The sequence below is a fragment of the Channa argus genome, chromosome 7 (assembly GCF_033026475.1).
Source record: "Channa argus isolate prfri chromosome 7, Channa argus male v1.0, whole genome shotgun sequence".
Classification (NCBI taxonomy): Eukaryota; Metazoa; Chordata; class Actinopteri; order Anabantiformes; family Channidae; genus Channa; species Channa argus.
In genome coordinates, this window is record NC_090203.1 from 12,167,433 (window position 1) to 12,186,831 (window position 19,399).

General features: G+C 37.4%; 1 protein-coding gene across 3 annotated transcripts; it reads right to left on the minus strand.

The window, feature by feature from the left end:
- Positions 1-1,229: 1,229 nt before the first annotated feature.
- On the minus strand, positions 1,230-18,637 carry rorc (RAR-related orphan receptor C). Of its 3 annotated transcripts, none has more exons than XM_067511054.1 (13): positions 18,328-18,637; positions 18,105-18,212; positions 13,988-14,017; positions 6,172-6,257; positions 5,690-5,831; positions 5,227-5,583; positions 5,035-5,136; positions 4,829-4,950; positions 4,297-4,429; positions 4,079-4,186; positions 3,879-3,989; positions 2,663-2,772; positions 1,230-2,532 (listed from the first exon to the last, which is right to left on the minus strand). In XM_067511054.1, exons 1-13 carry the CDS (start codon positions 18,362-18,364, stop codon positions 2,368-2,370), a joined length of 1,611 nt encoding a protein of 536 aa, XP_067367155.1. In that variant the 5' UTR covers positions 18,365-18,637; the 3' UTR covers positions 1,230-2,367. The 3 variants fall into 3 exon arrangements, with proteins under 3 accessions (XP_067367155.1, XP_067367156.1, XP_067367157.1); XM_067511055.1 differs by having other exon boundaries at positions 18,105-18,252; XM_067511056.1 differs by lacking the exons at positions 13,988-14,017; positions 18,105-18,212; positions 18,328-18,637 and adding an exon at positions 12,303-13,096.
- Positions 18,638-19,399: the final 762 nt, after the last annotated feature.

Sequence of the window (19,399 nt, forward strand, 5' to 3'; positions counted from 1 at the left end):
TAAAACGTGAGAGAACCAAGAATATCCTTAACTCAAGTAAATGTTGGGAAAGACATGATTCAATACCTCCTTCAACTGCAAATTTTCCTCCCTTCCTGATAAATGCTTATTTACATTAAACTGCCTAAAAAGCAACCTAGTGCATGACTTTGTTCAGAAAATTTAGAAAAAGCTGGCTCCACGATGGTTAAAATGATTTAGGTTTCTAAATTTGGCAAAGTGTCAATTCGAATAGTTGAAAACTTGGTTTAGTTTTAAAACGCTGACAAACTAAACATTGTGATGAATGTGGAATGCAGTATCACATACTTTATGAAATAACAGCATTTATTAATATATATATATATTAAATCAATATAATGCTGCGAGTTCAGTATTTTGTTTGTCTCATCCACAATGATGTTTGCTGTTCACATATGAAGACATTAATTGTGTTCCTGCAACACTGATTGTGAACTCTAAACAACCCCTTCCCACCATGATAAAAAGCCAAATCAGACAAGTGAAGAACTCCTTTAGAAGCTGTGAACTGGAGTTTACTGAGAGGATTATCCAGCTGCAAGATAAGAGACATCAGGATCAAGGTCCCAGGAAGATGTGGTGGGGCAAGGGAGTTTGGGTCTTAGTGTCCCTTGCTGGTCAAGAAGCAAAAAGTGAAGAAAAAAAACTAAACAGAAAATTGCAATTTAGCTCTTCATCAGTACAGAGTAAAATTACATGTAAAAAGTGTGTTTAGCTGGAGTCTTTGCAAACCAAACTAAGATATAAAAAAAATACACTCTGCACATGAAAGTTGTCTAGCATGACTGGATGACCAAAAGTCTTTGTGTATGTGTGTGCTTTTGCAGTACAAGTCATATTTACCACATACACACTCATAATCTTTGAATTTGCTTCCTCTTAGCTTGCAAAATGACTAATATTTCCTTTGTTTTAAATACTGCAGACTGCAAGTCTACAGTATGTTGGTTGAACCATGTAAATCTGAAGGACTGTATGTTACTGAGAATGATAAATTGTGCTTATCATTTCTGAGTGTGGTTTTTGTTTAGCTAAGGATTTTTTTCCCTAAACACAAATAACTTGATCTTGTTTTTCTTTCACATATCAGTTTTACAAAACAATTTTATTTTGCACCACTTTTTCTTACACAAATAAAGAAAGTTAGGCTACCACTTCTGTTTGGTGTCACAAACTCAGCAGTTTATTAGATTTCCCAAGAACAGAGGACTACATCTGGACATTACAGTACTTAATGCTGAAAGCTCTCGCCATTTCCGCTTTACTCAAGGCTTTATTTAATAATATGTAGAAAAAACAAGACATATGCAAATAATCCGAAGAAAAGACAGGTTTGCACACAGAGGGGGAGACTTGTCCTGAATCTCCACATTCTTAATTTAATATTTTTTCCATGTTTAATGCAACATCTTTTCAAAGCTTGAAAGATCATAAAAACTTGTAAGGATTTGTTCAAACACAAACAATAACTTTATATACTAATACTATTCTAATTTTAGAGGTACTGCTGTTTTGTAGGACTTATTAGTCAATCTTTACAACTTTAACCTGAGGTGAAGGACTTTTCTAGAGATACAGATACAAATACATATAAAGGCAGGTTGTCTCTTGTTTTTTGGGTGTGTTTAGCATTGTAAGCTATTGACAAATTCAGCACTAAATGGACAGTTGTTTTCTGAGGTTGCTTGTTAATGTTATTCAGATCCTGAAGTGTGATGTTTGCTTCTGAAGGGGAGACGCTTAATAAGATTCTTGTGTGTTTTGGTTCAGCATGCCCGTTTCTTGTGAATGTATCATTCTCTCCTTCTGTTTGAACCTCTTCATATTTTAATATACTGTATGAAAACAAGCAGTCGCTGGAGTCTCTGTAAATACAGGCCGACAACATCCACAAAGAGACAAGCTATCCAATTTTTAGAGTCACTTTTTAACTGAACAAGAGATAAGTGCTTTGTACCCTAAGGAGAGAGTGTGGGTGCACTTCCACTTTTACATTTCAGTTTAATCTCTATATCTCCATGTACAGCACATCCTGAGAGAAAACAAATCATGTATCACACTGAAAATTTATTCAGACAATGTATACTGTCATAGAACAATAAAACACATCCTCCTGGAATAATCAAAAAACTTTTTATCTGTTAAAATACTGATATTTAATCTACAAATAAAAGCTCTGCTGGAAGTCATGTAATACTGAACATGCTACAGTTAATGTGCTTTTCTCAATTATTTTCATTATTAGAAAAATAAATTCTGTCACAAAAAGATTATAAGATTTAAAATAATGTGTGTCTACGTACTGTATGTATATATGTGTGTGTCTTTGCATATTGAAGTCAATCATCAGTGTGTGGTCCCCGGCACCAGCTCTGCCTCAGAGGCGAACAACTCTTTGTAGAGTGGAGGGAACAGAGAGTAAGCAGTGAGTGGGTAACGCTGACAGAACCAGCGCAGCTTCTCCATGTGCAGACCGGACAGCGAACGCAACACTGCCATCCTCTGGTACAGCTGAGTGGAGGACACAAACATATTTAGATGTCCACTTTCTACCACAGTGTGAGAATGTGTGTATATTAATGTAGATGAAAGAGTGATTACGCAAGCCTTTCATTGCACTTTGAACCAAGCAGATATGTACCTTGTGCATTAGACTCTCTTGGTTGTCTCTGTGTAAAATGTGTCTGAGTCCATATTCCACACTTCTTTGCACTCGCTGAACCCTGCTTCTGTCCTCCAGACATGGACGGTCTGCACAGAAAACATAAAAAAAGAAAAGTTCATTTCTTAAAAGGCTAGCCATGGACTCACATCACTCTACTTATCTTGATTCACAGTGTGGCTTGTTAACAGAGGTTGTAAGTAACTAGTTACATTTCCTCAATTACTGCACTCAAGTACAATTCGGTTGTACTTGTATTTTTACTCCACTGCAATTAAGGGGAAAATACTGTACTTTTAATCCACTATATTATTTTTACTTTGAATACAAACTCTGATTAACTGATAACTTATAATGTATCATTTATGATTAGCTACCTGTGAGGTAATAAAGTGGTTAAAATCAGTTCGAACTTCACCAGCTGTGCCATTTTTATTCCTCATAAAGTGGGTAGGAAACTTTTCACACATTCGATTTATTACCATATGTTTGGAATCTATCAATAGAATGAGATTGAGACTTCTGCCATAATGTTATCAATAGCATTAAGTTTTTTCTTAGCAGAGTACTTGTACTTAAAAAATTAATAGTAAAATTTTGAGCATTTAATTTTGTACTTGAGGAAATAATTTTAAATGTCACTTCCATTGTAATGGAGTATTCATTTAGGCAAATAATTGCACTTTTATATGATTATTGAGTTTGTGTATGTCTACCACTTATGCTTGTTAATAACGCCATGTCTGTTAACAGCCACTAGGGGGCCGGGTGGCTCAATGGGTAGAGCATTGGGTTGGGATGCAGAAGGCCCCGGCCAGCCATCAGGGGCCACCTTGGTGCCGGACCAAAATGAGAGGTTTGCGGCACAAAAAAACACATCAACATGCGGAACACGTTTTGAGTGGCAGCAATATATTATAAAATATGTCATCATTAGCACCATTTGGACCAACAAGAATAAAATACACTTTAAGTTTTTGGTGAAAGGTTGTCAATCATTCACTAGATTGAGCCAAGAATTATTTGATAATTAGACTGCAGAACAAAGAAATAAAAATCTAATCCAAATACTAAATAGAAGAAAATATTACGATCCATTTAATATTGATTGATAAATCCATATTTATCCCTCGTTGATCGAAGCATTAAAAGAAAAATATACTGCTTAAGTGAGACATTAGTGAGATGATCTTACCTGAGTTGATCAGCACCAGGGCACTGAAGAGAGCGATCTGCTGCTCAGTGAGCTTTAGAGCACACATACTATGAGCAAAGTCAAATACTGCTGTGATTAAATCAGCACACGCTGCAACAAAAGACCCCACAGAGTATTAATAAAACACTATGATGAACTCTGCTCAACAGGACTTGATATTAAACAGGCAAAATCCTCACCCAAAGACTTGAAGACTTCAGCTCCAGCGAATTTCCCATCAAAGAAGACGGTGCTGTTCTCTGTGTTAAAGAACCGACTCATCCTGACCAGAACTACCTCCATGGAGCCTGAGTGATAAAAGGAAGAAAGGTAAAGATAAGAGGATTCAAATATTTTAAATCTTCTCAAAGATGATGGTGTCTTCTTCTTCTTGTTTGTGAGTGTCCGGTAATCTCACCTGTCTTAAGAAGTGCAATCTGGTCGTTCTGGCTGAGCATACGGAAACCTGGGATGTGTTTTGCGAACTCCACCACATACTGCACTGCATCAGTCAGTCGAATGGCACAGTGCTGCCACATCTCATCCACAGACTGAGAGAGAGAAAATGAAAAAATGAGCAACACCACATTGAGCTTATTTGTCAAAGATCATTTTGCAACATATACCCAAAGACTTTCTTAAAAATTAATATGTACAAATTTTTGCTTTATTTACTTGTAATTAAATATTATAGTATTTGCCCACCTGGAAGATTATCAACAAAATCATTCACTTTAAACATAAGCTTTCCAAGTGATCAAAGGAAAAGAAAAAGAGGGGGAGGATGAAACAAGGTCTCTCAGTTTTCTGTTTGATTCATCACTGAGAAAAGTGGCCTCCACCTCAAGCCATGTGAATGGCATGTTTTGTTTTTAGACTGGCTAAATAAGGTCACACAGGTGTCTGAGAACCCTACAGAAAATGAAGAAACGGTAATCAGGTTGGTATACTTTGCTCTGGAAGGCTTGGATCTCATCTCTGCAGAACAATTTCCATCGGAGAGCCTGCAGCTCCTCCACTCTGTATTGACTGGTCTCTCTGTAGGAGCGCACGATGCTGGCACACAGCTCATCTGAAACAAGGAGGAAACGCACATAAATACAACAAATACAACATAGTGACACGCACATGTTACCTCACTGTGCTGACTGCTCACCTATGTTTCGCAGAGAGTGAGTGTAAAGGCTGTAAGGATCCTCCAAAGTGTTATAGGAATGAATGGCCATCAGATCGTGAGCTGGCTGTCTGGACTCAAATCCTGAAATGAGGGATGTAGACAGAAAAGAAATAAGGAGAGTAGGAACGGGAAATGCACACAGTTTTGTGTGTTCACACATCAGTGCTTCACCTCTGACATCATGATGTCCACCGTTATCCCCCCTCCCTTGGGATCGAGAAGTAGGAGAGACACTGGAGCCTCTGTAGATCATTCCCGACACCTGTGACTCGTTCGGGGAGCACACAAGGTAAGGGTGAACATCAGCGGTGTAGGACAGAAGCTCAGCCTCCCCAGTGAAGGGGTATGGTGAGGCCAAAGGTTGGAGGAGCTGGGGGGAGCGTTCTTGACGGGCTTTATTAGGGAAGGACAACAGAGACTGAGTGTCTCCCTGAAGCTGCTGCTGCTGTTGCTGCTGCTGTCTGTGCCTCTCCACTTCAGCAATCAGAGAATCACGCTGACGCTTGGACATTCGTCCAAACTTCACCGCTGAGAAGGAGAAAAATTTTACATATAAAAAGTAAATTATAGGTATCAACAAATAAGGGGGGGGAGGGGGGGGGTCTGTCTGTGTATCATTGTGTTTGTGGCTCACCATCTCTGCTCATGCCCTGTGCCAAGCACTTCTGCAGACGGCAGTGTTGGCAGCGGTTGCGGCTGGCCCGGTCGATCTGACAGTTACTCTGCCTGGAGCAAGAGTAGGATACAGTGGGCAGTTGGCTCCGCCGGAAAAATCCCTGAGCAATGGATTGCACAGGATTAGGAAGGCACAACAGAAACTAAAATTTAAAATGTGTTTACAGTTAGCAAATTTAAATGTTCCATTTTAACCAAAATATGCAGATAAAGTTACAGTTGAAATATATAGCTGTCAATGGAGCCAGTTAGGTTGAGTCTGGTAATACATATCTGGACCTGCCTAAGAAATAGTCTTTGTAATAACTTTGTAAATAACTCTTTGTAAAACCATTTTAGCTGTTTTTGCAGTGTTTTCAGCAACCAGAAAACTAGTGCATCATATTTAAAGGACAAATATCAAAGTGGTTGAGTGTGTGTGTGTTGATGCTCTTTCCTTGCCTTGCAGCCCTCACAAGTGATGACCCCATAATGCACTCCTGAGGACTTGTCACCGCAGATCTTACATGGGATAACTTCAATTTGGGCTGAATACGGATCAAAAAGTAAAATGAATTATTTTAACATTTTTTAAATGCAAGCATCTTTTTCTCTTCCCAACATTGTTGCCACTTCACAGTCACTCAAACACTATTAGGAACAAAATAACTAAGCTAAGAGCGGGAAACAATAGACTAAACATGCAAACAAATAAGGTTGGGACTGTAAATCAGATCAGAGATATTAGATCTTCAGTTTTACAACTTTTCTGCATGTAGCAGCAAACAGGTCATGAAAAGTGAAAAGCACAAAGCTAAACAAATCCAAACATATAATCTTTTGCGGCGTAATATAATAAAATCAAAATTGTTTATATTAAATCAAGAATGATCAAATTTATATTAATCAGTCCCATATTATTGTCATGGTATATCATTAACTCAGATTACTTTACCCACTTACCCAATTTTATCAAATAATTGCATGTGATGTGTTATTTGTGGACAGTGTAGAAGTTAAATAGGCCAAGTAACATCATATTTTCACCATTAAGTAAACTTTCATTCCCACTGTGAGAACTTAAGTCTTAAGCTGTACTTCCCCTTGTACTTTCAATTGTTGTGCGGCCAGAGTAAACCAAAGGTATTTTCCTCCCAATCACCTCTTGCTTTAATAAAAGAGAAAAAAAATAACATCAAATCTGATGAGGAAAGAGTCTTCTGAGGACATGGAATATTTGCAAATGGAGAATGGCGGAGAATGTGAAGGTGTCAACCTCAGAGTCCTTTTAAGTGGTTGGCTGACTTCTCTTTCACTCTGACTGTCCCTCTTTCATGTCCTTTCTTTCTTTGTGAATCCTTTTCTGTCTCGCTCATAAAGGACACAGCTGCCAGTAATGCACTCTCTCCTTCATCACTGCCAGTAACGGCCACCCCCCACCCCCACCCCCCATACCCCTGCTCTCTGCAGACTCTCACACCCCTCATCTTTTTGCCTGGTGGCGATTTTGTCAGAATGTCATTTGATTCATTTAAAAACCACAAATGTAGAAAGATTTACCTTGGGCATAGGTGTGAGCCGGTATGTTATATGTGCTCGCAAACAGTACTTCTAATAAACTGATAGAGATCTGTTCATCTCATACTGTTTTATCCACATTATGTAATTTTATTACAGCAACAATGAATGATAACACACTTCCAGGAAGTGTTGTGTCTATGGTTTCTAATCTTAAATAGTCTCGCATTTTATCTATTGCTGTCATCTTCTCTCTTCCTTCCACAAATGCGCTGAAAGTGTGATTGTTTTCTGCAAGGCAGACTTCTGTTGATCTTTATATACAGTACAGTAGTATTTGCGTTTCCGTGCATAACTGTGTCAGATTTCTTCGCAAGTGTGTGTTAGTGTGTCAGTGTGTGCCCTCTTTATCTGGTGCCACAGGGATCACCTGAAGGCTCCTGAAGAGGTCAGTCAGTCTGATGTAAAGTAAAAACAGATGAAGAGTACAAGCCCATACAACAAATCAGGAGTAATCACTGCATAACTGATAAGACTACAGCTGATAGAGAGATTATAAACCTCAAGATTTCCATGATAAGGATTAGAGTAATTCACTGATAAGAAAAGACAACTGGATAACTGGTTTATATAATAAAACACTAAACAGACATATTCCTCAACAAGAAATATGGAAATATTACTAAAATTGAGTTACTGAGCTATGATTGTGTTTCTGTCAGTAGTGTAGGATAGGTGACGAGAGCATCAGTGGTCTCTGCTTTTTTGCTATTTCAGTTCTGATTGTCAACCTCAAGCAACAGGAAATCCACTGTGACCCACAACCTTTCACTGTTCACACACGCACTCACACATGGAGAATTTACATGCACTACTCCTCTAACAATTTTCCATGCAATCATAGCAATGATAATGCTCAGCTGAATGTATACTATACAACAAATATAAAGCACATAACCAAAAGCAGGATCAATATAAACACTGGCTTCTTTTTTGTTTCCTGCTCCACAACCTGCCTTAGAGTATCAAGACATCATAGCTGTCGATAAAAATTTACTTCACACCAGTTAAACACTGAAGAATCTACAGTCACAAGCTCCTGAGAGCTTTTCTTTGTCTTGGCTTGTTATCTCCAGCCACAGGCATAGATACATCAAACCCAGCATCTCTGTGTGTCTGTATGCGTGTTTGAGAGAGATAAAAACAGAGAAGAGCTCAAGCACCTTTATTTCTTTCACCATTCTTTAGTAACCTTAGAAGGGATTATTGTGTCTTGCAAGTGGATGAAAGACAGCACTTGTATGACATTTCAAATAATTTAGTTTCACTTGTTTTTTTTGGCAAATATAAATACTGGCACTTCTATTGGTTTGGTATCGTGTCAAAGGCCTCCTCAGCAGCTCAGCATGACCCCGTTAAGAGGGTGTTTGGGTTTAAAGATATTCTAACTGAAGATCTTATCTGCATCGTATGTGCACTATGCTCAGTGACAATCAGTAGAATGAAGGCTCATTTTGTTTTCCAAGCAGCACCTTTAACTTGGTAGTTACACTGTGTGCAACAATGCACTGCATTTGAAGAACACTGTACAGTATAAGACCAACTATAAACACAAAAATGTATCAATATGTTTATAAAAAACTTAGGTCATTTAAGTAAAATAACTATTCCAATGAATCTAACCTAACATTAAAACACATGATGTTTAAAAGGTAGAAGCTAGGTTATAGTATGTGCAGTGATGGAAATATTTTGCCTTCTCAGTCAAAAGAGGTGTCACCTCCCATGCTTCTGCATGTAAAGTACTGTTTATCAAGAGCGCAATTCTTTCAATAAGAATTATCAATGAGTTATAGGCTCTGACATAAAAAGTTTATTCCTCAATGTCATTGAACAAACCACAGCAGCTTCAATATATAAAGAAATATTGAAATACATGGAGAGTTTTCTTATGACTTCCTCCTCACCCTTGTGCTTTCTAATTTGATAACGTATAAATAAATGAAACATTACTTCGTCTAGATTTCAACCTAGAAAGAGGTTATTTCATTACTCTCACCACTTTTGCGTGAAACTGTGTGGATGTGTGTTTGCGTGTGTTTGTGGAGCATCTGGAAGGGGGCGGTGGACGATGCAGATTGTCAGTTTCTGCCTTAAATCACTTTGTCAGCAGTCTGTTCTTTGCACTGTAAACGGACAAAAAACCTCAACTTTCCTTTGACGGAAGCTTACCTTTGGTACATACGCAAGCAAAATATAGTGCAAACAAATTTTGTATACACACACACACACACACACACACACACACACACACACACACACACACACACACAAAATTGGCAAATGGTTAATATCTTACAAAAACACTAATATTTTATTAAGTTCTCATAACATGTTAATAGAACACTAATTGGTGGATTACACACAAATTACAACCATTTTATTTATCTACAACACCAGTTTTAGTAATTTTTTTTATATTTTTCAGAGCTTTCGTAACACAATTTGAATATTAATGCTAACAAAAATTTAAATAACCTTCTTATTATCATTCAATACAGAAGAGAAACCTTTTTGTGTTCTTTTGACATTTTACTGTCATTTATATAAATTCTAACTTAAACATTTTCCTGAAGAAATATTTTTAAATTAACTCTAGTATCTATAAGCATGCATCCCTTGGGCTATAGTTACACTTTACTTAGTGTTGTATGCACATTTTTGTGCGTGTCAAGAAATCTAACCGATTTGTAGAACCATACATAAAACATATTAGATGCATGCTTTTCTCATGTATTTGCATTTGAAAATACAGTGAATAAAAAGGTATTGTTTATACATTATACCAATTTTAACTGTGGGTTCATTGCTACTGCGATGCAAATCTAAAAGAGATGTAAGATCAAATCTATAAATACTTTAATATTAGTCTGACCTACTGAAAAGAAACTTTTATTTGCTTTTCAAAAATATTTTCCTTTACAAAAAGTCATAATTTAGAATTTGATATTCAACGTTAATTGACAAAACCAATTGTAATAACAAACAAACTAACTAAAAAATACTACTTTTCATAAATTAAATTGATTAATTGTGCTCATTTTATTATATTGTTTGTATTAAATATTATACATAAAGAATTTTTCAAGGCTGATATGTTAATTATCTTTATGTGTAAGAATCAAACTGTTCTGATTGTTCTGAACTCCTTCACTACTTAGTTTCATTTATTATTTGACAACAACAAAGTGAGAAAAAATTACCAACAGTACAGTTTAATTCATTATCTAAGAAAATGACAAATTATCAAAGCAGATCTGAATTAGCATCAGATTTACCATATGCACTTTGAAGTACAGACTGTATTTTGGGGTGTATGAAAGAGGTAATGTTTTGACAGTAGCAAAGGATATGAATCAGCTCAACTGCTGTATTTCATTTACCATATTTTGGGGAGGGGATGCGTCACCTGCAATTTTGATGTTTGCTTTGATCTGAAGCCAACTGTTTATGCTGCTTTGGAACTGCTGTGCAAGTTTTTGCAGGTAGAGGAATAAAGAAATCCTCTCTCATAAAGACACAGTATAAGAATCTAAACTGGAATCCCTCAAATATAAATAGGACGCCATGTTAAATGTGTGTGCGCATAAACTCTGGACCAGACCAGAGAATTGGGCAGTTAATTGTTTTCGAGCTGTGGTGAACCCAGAGAGATAGTAAGTAATATTTTCAGCTGTGGGAACCTCTATCACTTTCTCTCATGCACACAGTATCCATCCATACACAGCTGCTTGGCTGAGATACACTACATCTAGGCGCCATCTAAAAAGCAGCTGTGGATCTCTGTTTGCGTGTGTACCTGTGTGTGTTTGCATGTTGCAAGAGTGTGTAGGAAACCTGCATAGTGTACATTATTTTTCATCATTTGTCTCTTTAATCCCTCTCAACCATTGTGATCATTAACTGCGCACAGGAAATCAAATTCATTTTTCAACATGATGAGCATTTCCTCTGCATCTTGTCTTCTGTATGTGTGTGGAGCCTGTCCAGTGAAACTGATGTGCTGTGGGTGTGAATCATCCTGTTTTCCTGTGTCTTTGGTTTTTACTTCAGTTACATATCAGTGGAATTATTTGCAAAAGCATCTCAAATGCCATAAGAAAAGCTCGTGCCTTTGGTCTTATTTGGTTTCATGTGTTAATTCTTATTAATTACTAAGGGTATACAATGACTATATTGTATGACGAAATATAACATGCAGATTAACTCAGAACATATTATGTATACTTTTCAAGCTGTACAGCACTAGAATTCTCACCATATAAAACCAGCATAGTTTCTATCCCGCAGTGTACTATATATGTGGGAGTGAGAGAAGGTAGAAATATCTGAGACATGATTCAAATCATAAATGCATCAAAGGGAGGTTAAAATTGAGTCATGTTACCAAATCAAAAAACTGAAACACATATAATGGTGTGAACATACCCAACAGTGTGCCAATTAAGACCTTTGGAGATACCCAATTAAGTTTCAAAACAAATAAGACCAACAGCTCAAGAACAAGAGCATGTGTTGTCTGGGATCTATTACAGAGCTACTTTTAATGTCTTTGGCTGATTAATATATTGTGATAAAATATTAGAATTAAAACAATTGGCTTGATATGAGACACTGAACATTTACTATTTAACTTAGTGTTAAATCAAAATGAAAAGTGGGAATCTGAACATTAGCTTAAATACATAATATGAAAAAGTTGCAAAGGGGTTAACGTTTTTGTAGCCACATGACACCTGCATGAACATAGTTATCATAGGGATCTGATAAAAGTTCAAAGGGATGAAGCTATTTACCATCATTACCATCTATTATTGTCATCGTGATAACTATATCGTGTGGCATCAGAGCATGCAGGTCGCAGTCAACGCACCTCATTTGATAATAATAAACTATAGTCACTGTGGATTGGTGAGAACCTTTGACCAAAAAGCATGTAATTGATCAAATTGATAAAAACTTTGATTGCACAGCCCACACACATACATAAACACACCAAAGAACTTCATCCCTACCTCGCATCATCCTCACTCCTCCACTTGTCACAGATGTTTGTCCCACTTTCACAAACTCAATTTATCTCTCACTATGTCTAACTGCAGTCTTTTCTTTTGACACACGTTTTGCACGACCTATTCCTTTTACTCTTTCTTCCTTTTTTTTTGTTCGTCCTTAAGCAAGCCCGGTCGGGTGTTCACTGCAGCTTCAGCTCACATATTCAGTCTTTTGAGTGACAGACACCGCCTCACCTTCCTTGTTTGAGTGTGTGTGCGTGTGAGTGTGTGTGTGAGAGAGAGTGGAGACAGAGACAAAGAAAGGGGGGGACTGTCCCCTAGCTTGTTTTTTTTTTTCAAGGTACTTTTTCATTAAACCTCTGTTATCCTTCACCCCCTCACTCTGTACTACACGTCACAAAATTAGCTTTATAGCGTCTGGCGTCTTTAAGGCACTCCCTGAGAAGCTTACCTTTAATCAAACCACCTTCAACAGGGATATTTGGGGGAGGCAGAAAAACATGTAAGTTACAAAAACATTTCAGTAAAGTGAGATTTTATCATTTCCTAACCCACACTTGTCAATGCTTAAAAGGTATATGGGTCTTTTTAAAAAAAAAAAAAAACAGAGGCAATCAATACATGCAACTTCAGTTTCTGTAGTGATGGAAGAAATAATCAAAACTTTTTTCTTGAACTGATGTACCACGGAAACTATTGCACCAACTAAAATACTTTGGAGAAGGAAATGCAGAAAAATACAGATAAAATCTAAAGTATCTTAACCAGTGTTACTATATTACCGAATTATAATTGATGATGCATTGAGGTGTAGGCAGAAGTAATTTGAATTAAAATACTTTTAGGTAAATAAGTTATTTATAATGTATCATACGTTATAAGCTGATCATGTTCTATATGTAAAATGTTCATCGTCAACTACCTATATCTGTTATGTATTAATGCACAATATTTACCTCTGAATTTCAGTGTAACTATACTGACGTTTAGTTGAGTACTTCTACTTAGGTAAAATCCACCATTGTTTTCCATAGGGACATCAGATTTGTCCCTGAGACTCCTAAAGTAAAATTTGAAATCAGACATCTCATTTTACATTCATGTAAAAGCCATGATCATTATTAACGTTCTTTATGGCCAGTGTGCTTATCATCACACCAGATAACGTGTGTTACACACAGTGCCTCCACACTTGATAACATACCCAGGTGTGCTAAAGTTGTGGCAGAAAGTGTTAAACCAAAGAAGTTAAAAAAAGACAAGATGTTATCGCTGTCATCTGCATTCAGATGCCAATTTCTCAAAGCCAGAGGAGGTGGTATTTTCATTACTGTGTGTGCGCAGTGTATGCCTGTTTGCATGTGTGTGTATCAGTCTGAATGTGAGGGGGGCAGCACAGGTGCAACATACAACACACATGCTGTTTGTCTAATGGCCCAACTCCCGTGCAGTGCTGTTACAGAGTGTGTGTCTGTGTCTGTGTCTGTGTGTGTGTGTGTGTGTTGCTGTACAGGTGCAATGTTATATGTTCACTAAGTTTAATGTTAACCACAAATGCATGCACAAATATCTAGCACAAACAAAAGCAATGTCATTACCACACAGAAACACGTGTACATACACAAACATGTACAGACAAATACATACACAGGCACACACACACACACATTTCATAGAGAACTTACTTAAATGAGTCTTCTTGGACACGGCTCCTCCTGAGGTGACAAAAACAAACTTTAAATCTAAGTTTCAGTAGAAGTTGTAGAATAAGTGTCCAGATAAATATTTTAACAATAGAACATATCAGTGCAGTTCATCGCGCATCTCTTTTAACATACCTGTAAACCCCAGGTTGATCCCAGGTCTAATTACCATTTTAAATAGGTGTTTTTACTGCTCTTAACTCTCAACACGTAGTAATTTCCAAACAATGGTGGGAAAACTTTAATACACTTGCTCAAATATATATTATATTTTCCTTATATGTATGCTATTTAATAACCTGCAACATTGGTCTTTATAGATTATTAATAAAGATTATGTCAACTTATATAAAAAAATGCTGAACTGATCCAAAAAGATGTAACACAGGAGGGGATCTTACATAATAAATGCTTTTATTTTTAATGCTGCATGTAAGAACATTTTGTTTCCCAAATTCCTGCCACTTAAGTAATTATGGGAATGAAGTGTAGTTTATAGTGCAATTACTGTTTTACTTAAATAGATGATATGAAACCTAACATGTGTGACAATGGCCAAAGGAGTACAGCAAAATGTCATGATTCCAATAGATGCAACCATTTTGATGTTATAATGTAACTTATGAAACTTGCAACTTATGAAACAACTTATGAAAAATGCACTTGAACAAATTAACCCATTCCTCTAAAAATGCAAAATCTTGAAAGTTAAAAACATTCAAGATCTCAATCTTCAATGTTCAACTGTAGCTAACACGGATTCTCCTCAACACCTAATCCTTAATGACAGTTTGGTACAAGGTTTGCAGAATACTTTTTTGTACTTTTTTCCCAAAGGGCTGTGGACAGATAAGAAGCCATATAGATAGCACAGAGAATCAATTATAGGATTCCTATTTAGACTTGTGTGTGTTTATGTTATGTTCTTCAGCACATGTACACACAGAGAGGAAATAAAGGCAGAGGAAGGTGGGTGTCTGTGAAGCAATAGGTCCTCTTTTTTGTCTGTCTGCTTGACCACAATTGTGAGACTAAGTCTGAATTGTCTTGAGTGTGAGTAAACGTGTAGAGGGTCGGTTCACAACCAAGGGGTTTATTTCTGGAGTTATATGTGTGTGTGTGTGTGTGTATGTGTGAGAGAAAGAGGTTTGAAGGCAGGGGAGATAAGTATCAATGAAAGACGTAGCGTTTGCCGGTCTTTGTCTGGCGTCAGTTCGGGCCCTCTGTGGTTTCCACTGTTTTCCTCCCCTCATCAAATCAGTTTTGCTTCATAAGCAGAAAGCATGGAATGAAAGCAGAGCAGTGTTCACACACGGAAAATGTAAAGAAATTTCAACACTTTCTAAGCCAATGTTGTAAGAGTATGGGCAATAAAAGATGAAAGTTGCAGTCATACATTGTTTGGAGATGTAAATAATGCACCAATTGTTATGGATTTAATACATCTTTTATTATTTGATGGGTTTTTGATGTTTCCTTAGGCCTGAGGGTTAGGAAACATAGTTAATATTTTACACCATTACATAAGCATTGCACTAATACTACTTTGGAGTGTGATTGTTCTTCTTCCGTTATAAAAATGTACAACTACTATAAAGCAAGTTTTACATTTTGACCTAAGTAACTGATAATCATGAAATGCACTATTAGCCAAATTATTTTAAATAATTAAGGTGATCTCCACACCCAACAGAACAAACAGCTGTGGTTGGTGACTAGTGGTGGAAAATGGATCTAATGAAATCACCAAAATATTTCTGTATAAACCAAATGTGACACAGTATGTACACATTTAGCAAGACACACCTGTCAGCTAGGCCATAAACCCACACACACTGAGTGCACATGTCTCGGGTGATTACAGAGACACAAACACCGCTCATCAGTCAAAACTTCATCTCTACACTCTGACATCTAAGCAGAATGCTAAAGCGACAGTTGCTACGTTACATAACACTGAAGACCACTGAACCAAAGAGTAGGCCACCAGCTATGCCTGAGTGTAACATGACAAATTCAGCACAAAGTAGATATAAAATTGTCAAAATATATCAAAACCAGATATCTTCCAAATGCAATTACATTCTTGGACCTACATACATACATACATACGCATTTATTAAAAAGCAAGTTTAAATAAGGCCATCTGGATGTTAGTCAGGGTAGGAGGTTAATCAACAAGTGCAATTAACCCTAAATCTTATAAAACTAAAAGGGTTGTCTGAGGATCTTGGGTTAAAAAAGAAAAACCATTAAATACACAAAAAGTATCAACACAAACGTGAATTAATCTAATAGTGTTTGTGTGAATAAGATGAAGGAAAGTCTGGGAGAGTTCTCGGAAAGTCAAGGTGTGATAAAAACAGGTTTACAAGTGATTTAAAACAAAAAGGTTGAAGAACATCTTGCAGAAAACAGCACTTTACTGTGTTTTTGATTATGCAAACATGAATTCAAAAAATAATTGTTAAGTTGCAATAAATTAGCAGATAGTTCAGGAAGTCTGATACTCGATATCACTTTGGCTCACAGATATATACTTATGGCAACAGATATTAAGTTTAAAAAGATCAGCAGAACGGCATATACAGTATATAGAAAAGAGTACTAAACCTACAATAGATCCCTGAGGGACACCAGACATTTACAGGAGAAAGCAATGAAGAGAAACATAGTTATACACTATAGGTAGAAGAAAAACCAATGTAGAGCAGTACCATAGATGTAAACCCATTACTCAAGAAACATAAGAAAACACCCACAACAGCCACTAAAACCAATACTCTCATCAGCTTATGAAGAGCCATGTCAGCACTGTAAAAAACTTTGCAACCACACTGAAACTTCACTTTGACCAGATTAAAACATCACAGCAATTCCAGTATCTGATAAGTTAGCTGATGTTTTGATTTTACACAACTTTTAACCCTTAAGGGTTTTTGCATTTTATTTCTTTAAGTAGCTTAAGGATTGTTAACATTGTGGTTTTCCACATTGCTCCAGCTGTTTTATCGATCATTTAAGCAAGTTTTCCCCCAATTCAGGGGAACATTTGGCATCTCTAATTGATTCTTTAATTACAATCCATTTGCATCTAACAATGTTTGGCTGCACAGCATAACTTTGACTAACCAAATTTGGTGCAATAAGTTTTAAATAAACAGAAACCGTGTTACTGAAGTCTATTTTGCTTGCGGTTTAAAAGTTACTTGTAAGTGGCAGGAATACGGAAACAAAATGTTCTCACACGCAGTATCAAAATTAAAGGTATATAATCTAAATAGGAAATCGTTTCTGGAGAGGCTGGAACAAGGTCCCACAGGTGATCAACAAATTAATAACTCCACAAAATGTAAAGGCCACCTCATCAGAACCGATGAAGCCTTTCAGATGAGATGTGAAACAACTTCAAGAGCTTCAAGCAAATTTAGTGGCCACTGAACAGAGCCGTGGGGATAACCGTGATCTGGATGACCGACAATCTTCATAGACGTTGCAAAGAAAAATTTCAATCTGGAGAATTTGCCATAAAAAAAGGAACTGAAACTAAATTGCTGTCACTAATAATGTGTTTATTTTAGTACAATTTAGAATGTATATATTTGGAAACTTACACATAAATCCTCCAAATCTGTCTTTTCTCCACTGCCAAAGGTTTAGCCCAGGAGAGGCTTTGAATAGAAAAGCATTGACTAGAAACAGAAACAAAAATAAGAGCTAATCCCCATGGATTACTCCAGCTTACTGTCATTCTTAAACACTAACAGCACCTTAACCACATCCCAGCGAAAGGGATGAGGAGGGTTACTGGGGTAAAGATGGATCAGAAGGGAGGTAAAGACTGTAACACTGTTTAAGGTAAGCAGGGCCAGGGAGAAACTAAGGTTTGCATGGTGCAGGAAAAAAGACCAAGCAAAGGAGTGACGGGGCGAAAATGGTCACTGAAACACATGTTAGGATATTAAATGCAAGGTTTACATCTTGTGAGGACCAAACGACCCCGTTTACATGATACTTGCAGCTATTACAGGCAAAAACGTCTTCACATGCTGCCACAGTTCAGTCTGCGGAGTGAAACCTCAGGGATGGCTCATCTTACCTCTTTTGATGGGGATGTCAGCGGGGGGCACTTCGGGTTCCTCATATTCCATAACTCCTGTCAAAACACTGGGTGGCCCTACACATACACACACACACACACACACGTCTCTCATGCACAGACACAAACACACACAAACCACAGACGCCTGCTAAATCAGTCGGTTTTGAACTCCACCTGCCGCCATTTGACTCAGAAGTAGAAACACTCGGGCTCCCACTACCTGTTGGTGGCTCTAGCGCCCGGGTCGACGCAGGCATTTGAAAACATGCACTGCCATCTCGCCTCTTCCTGTCCTTACAGCGAGTCCCACAACTCGGCCGTCATCTTCTCACCCACTCTGTTAGCCTCTTCAACAATACACCTCCTCTTTTGTGCTTGTTTGGAAATAATTCAATTCCCCTCGAGGCACAAGCAGAGAGGAGCGAGTGCAGCTGGACCGGCCGGCCGTACACAAGCCGTGAGCCGTGTCCCCCCACCTCCCGTCCACGCGCTCCCTATGCGCCCTCACTGTCCCAGGCTGGAGAGAGTTATGTCACCGGCTGTTACGTAATAGCAGCGGATCGGGTTTTACTTTACAGTTGAGAAATGTAATCCCGTGTTGCTGCCAAAAATTTCCCCCACATTAATATTTAAAAATATAACTCACACAGGAAAAAAATAAATTCCACAGCAGAATGAGCCTCTGATAGTCTCTTATGTGCAAAAGTGCATGCGTAAATAAAATCTATCTTCAGAGGTTGGTATCATTTTATTAGCTTGTTAGAAACATCTGCTGAGATGTGTGAGTCCAAAACATGACATGCTATTATTTGATAAGGGTATGCCTCATTTTATTAAGGCAGGATTCAAAAAACTGCAGACACATGGAAAACATACATGAATAATCCATATCTTCTCGGTTCTCGTCCAGACTCACAATGTAAAGATACGTGCAGCTACAGAGCAGTGCTGCAGGAAGTTTTGAGATGCAAAACTTTAAAAACGGTTTCTTTCGACAGGCCTTTGTTTTTGTTGTTGTTTTGTTACTGTTTTAATGGGTAGAGTTTCTGATTTGTTCAAATACAATTAACCAAAACGTCTTCTGTTATAAGTTCATTGTTATGTGTTTTATGTTTCATTATTTTACACATAATGTCAAGCAACTAAACGTATCCAAATAAAGATGGAGTGTACCAAGTACAGTATTTTCCTCTCAATTCACATGAAGGATATGTAAGCTAAAGTAAAAATACTTGAACTAATAAAACGGGTCAGTGCCATCAGGTGCTTACTTCTGTAATACATTTACTTTC